Below are 2880 nucleotides of genomic sequence, written 5' to 3' on the forward strand. Positions count from 1 at the left end.
TCTCGGGGAGAAAATTTAAAAGATTGAAGTTTCTATTCTGGCACGTTACATGTTGGTGTTTGTGGCAATATTTGTGGAATGCGATTATTTTTAATAACGGAGCAGCGGCATCATATTAAATCCCTTTCATGGCAGTGGCTGTTATACAGAAGAGGTGTAAAGCCTGGAATTTTCTTCTTCTCTTGGTGCATAAACCCACTGGCATGCATCACATATATCTTGAATACTTTTTTTGGTTTACTTTTTGAAAGGCTATCATTTTTTGGAAGTTTGGTTTTTGTAAATTCCGTCATGCTTGCCATGAGTGGCTAGGCCCATGTTAGCCACTGAGGCGTATGATACTTGATCTACTCCTTTTACAACTGTACATATTCGTTACTAGTAATATAATAATATATTTTCCTTTCAAAAAAATTTATTCATCCCTTTAATTTCCAATTACACATACTTACACAAGTACTCAGGGTCAAATGAACAGCATTCTACAAACAATATCATTACAGTCTAATTAGAGTCTAGTCGGTAGAAAACACCACTAAGAAATAAAAAGAAAACTAACATTAAAAAGAACGAAAGACAATATTGCTCAGCAACAATGCTTATGGTCGCAACCATGCACAAAATTACACTCCCAAACGTACTGCACCTAAACATAAAATAATAAGAGACGAAAATGTTAGCCCAAGGAACTCCAGCTATAAAAACAAGAATTAATTTGGTAATATTTCATGTGAAGAATATTCCTTTCACTCGAAAACATATTCCCATATCACTTCGCATTTTTCATACATCTTGTTATAATATTTTTTTTCTAGACAACATATATATTTTTTATTGAAAACAATCATATTCGATCATGATAATATGATATGAATGATAAAACTCTCTCTAAATTTAGTTATATGAATGCACATAATTGATTAATGACAATATAGTATAAAAATTGAAGCTGTAAGAGCAGTATAGCACCTCTTGATGATCAATCATCAAATTAAACACATATATCATCTTAAACCACCAGCAATATTATTCTGTTGTACTTCTGATTTTCCCATGTATGATGACATGCCATTAATATTAGGAACTGGGGTGTGCCCCGCGAACAAAGTAATATGGCCCATAAGCTTGTCCTTCCTAGAAAACGTAGTGCCACACGAGCACTGCCACTTGGGATAGTCCCCACAGTGCTTCTCGTGTGTCCTCAAATCAGAAAGCACAGAGAACTGTTTCTGGTTGCACCTATTGCACATATACATCTTGGGGCAGTGGCTCCTCTTGTAATGGTTCTTGGCACAAATCATTGACTTCAAAGGTTGGAACTTGGCATGCCTTTGGTTCCATCTACACCCTTGTTGAGGGCACGAATATCTCTTTGTCACACTTCCTTCTGCACCTAAAAACAACAAATTACTCTCCTTTTTGTTGTTTTTCTTCATTGGGTTGCGCAAAGCTGCACTTGTTTTGTACTCTTCCCCATGTGCCCTCATGTGCATCCTCAAATTAGCATCACGCTTAAACCCTTTCCCACACACTTGGCAAAAATATGAGTACTTTGCCAACAAATCCGCAGCATCCAATTCAATTATGTCATCACTCGTCTCCCCCATGATGTTGTTAATAATGTTGGCTGCTTCATCATCCTTAGGGTTAAAATAATTATTACCACTATTGCTATTATTGTAGCTTTCAGCAAACCAATCCAATGATGCCTCTCCCTCAATACTATTAGATAAGAAACTTTGCCCTCTATTTATATGTGAGACTATGTTAATGTTACTAGGCACACCCCTATTGTTGTTGATAAAGTTTGATTCATGATGTGATGGTGGTAATAATCTACCATGATCAATTTGTTGCTGGTGCAATTCATTAATAGTATTAGTACCTGAAGGGGAACTAGAAATCATTTGCTGGCAGGTGAATCTCATTGAAGTGGCTGCCACTATGATTTCTTGGATTGTGTTATTGATGGTGGAGATTGCCGTTGGAGTTGACTCGGGTAGGTTTTGTTGAGGGGAGACAAGAACACCAACTAGGTTGTGGAGTTGACCTAGCTTGTCCTTGAGAAGTGAGAGGTAGAAGAGGAGAGAGTTTGAAGATGAGTGTGAAGGTGATGAGGAAGAGCTTGCTTCAAGAGAAGGTGAAACCAAATATTCATTATTCACTGCTGCAGGAAACATATGCAGTTCTTGAAAATCATTTGTGGGGGTAGTAGATATTGTGGCCTTTGGCATCATTGCTTGAAATTGAAAATCTTCCTCCAATAAACCTGTGAGCTATGTATCTAAGTTTTCCGTGTAAAGATTGGCTTTGACTGGGATCATAGATGCATAGATATATGTTATTGTACACACTGGAAGGTGAGTGTGGAGAGGGACGTTCTTTATATAAAGTGGCAGAAGCAGCCACATACTAATAACTTAGGATTTTTCTGTGTTATGACTTGTGGATGGCAATAGATTCTTTGCAGAATGCAGTGAGCTTACCACTTTATAAAATCCTAGCTTTTTAATAAATTTTATTAATATAATATATTCTTATTATAAAATTGAAAATGTAAATGGTAAGATCTTGATATATTTGATATGGTGAAGTTTTTTTCCCCTACAAAAGATGATCCTTTTCTCTTATGGGATAGGTTTAGGAGAGACAGAAAGAAAAAAATTAATATAAAACAAAAGATGTGATAAGTGTATGAATATAAATATCTTAAATAAAATAAAAATTGATTTGAACTGGAAAATAATAATATTTGTATATAATTATTTGTATTTTTTTCTATATATATATGTATACATATTTTAAAAATATATTTCAAAATTAAAGAGCACAATTTTTTGTTATCTCATTTAATGTTAAAAAAAAATACTTTCTTAAATA

General features: G+C 34.7%; 1 protein-coding gene across 2 annotated transcripts; it reads right to left on the reverse strand.

Moving 5' to 3' along the window:
* Positions 1-397: 397 nt before the first annotated feature.
* LOC100802399 (protein SENSITIVE TO PROTON RHIZOTOXICITY 2) lies at positions 398-2450 on the reverse strand. 2 transcript variants are annotated; one of them, XM_041007018.1, is made up of 2 exons: positions 970-2450; positions 398-640 (listed from the first exon to the last, which is right to left on the reverse strand). In XM_041007018.1, the coding sequence occupies exon 1, from the start codon at positions 2235-2237 to the stop codon at positions 1005-1007; it is 1233 nt and encodes a 410-aa protein (XP_040862952.1). In that variant the 5' UTR covers positions 2238-2450; the 3' UTR covers positions 398-640; positions 970-1004. The 2 variants fall into 2 exon arrangements, with proteins under 2 accessions (XP_040862952.1, XP_003539188.1); XM_003539140.5 differs by having other exon boundaries at positions 398-646.
* Between the last annotated feature and the right edge of the window lie 430 nt (positions 2451-2880).

The sequence above is a fragment of the Glycine max genome, chromosome 11 (genome assembly GCF_000004515.6).
Source record: "Glycine max cultivar Williams 82 chromosome 11, Glycine_max_v4.0, whole genome shotgun sequence".
Taxonomy (NCBI): Eukaryota; Viridiplantae; Streptophyta; class Magnoliopsida; order Fabales; family Fabaceae; genus Glycine; species Glycine max.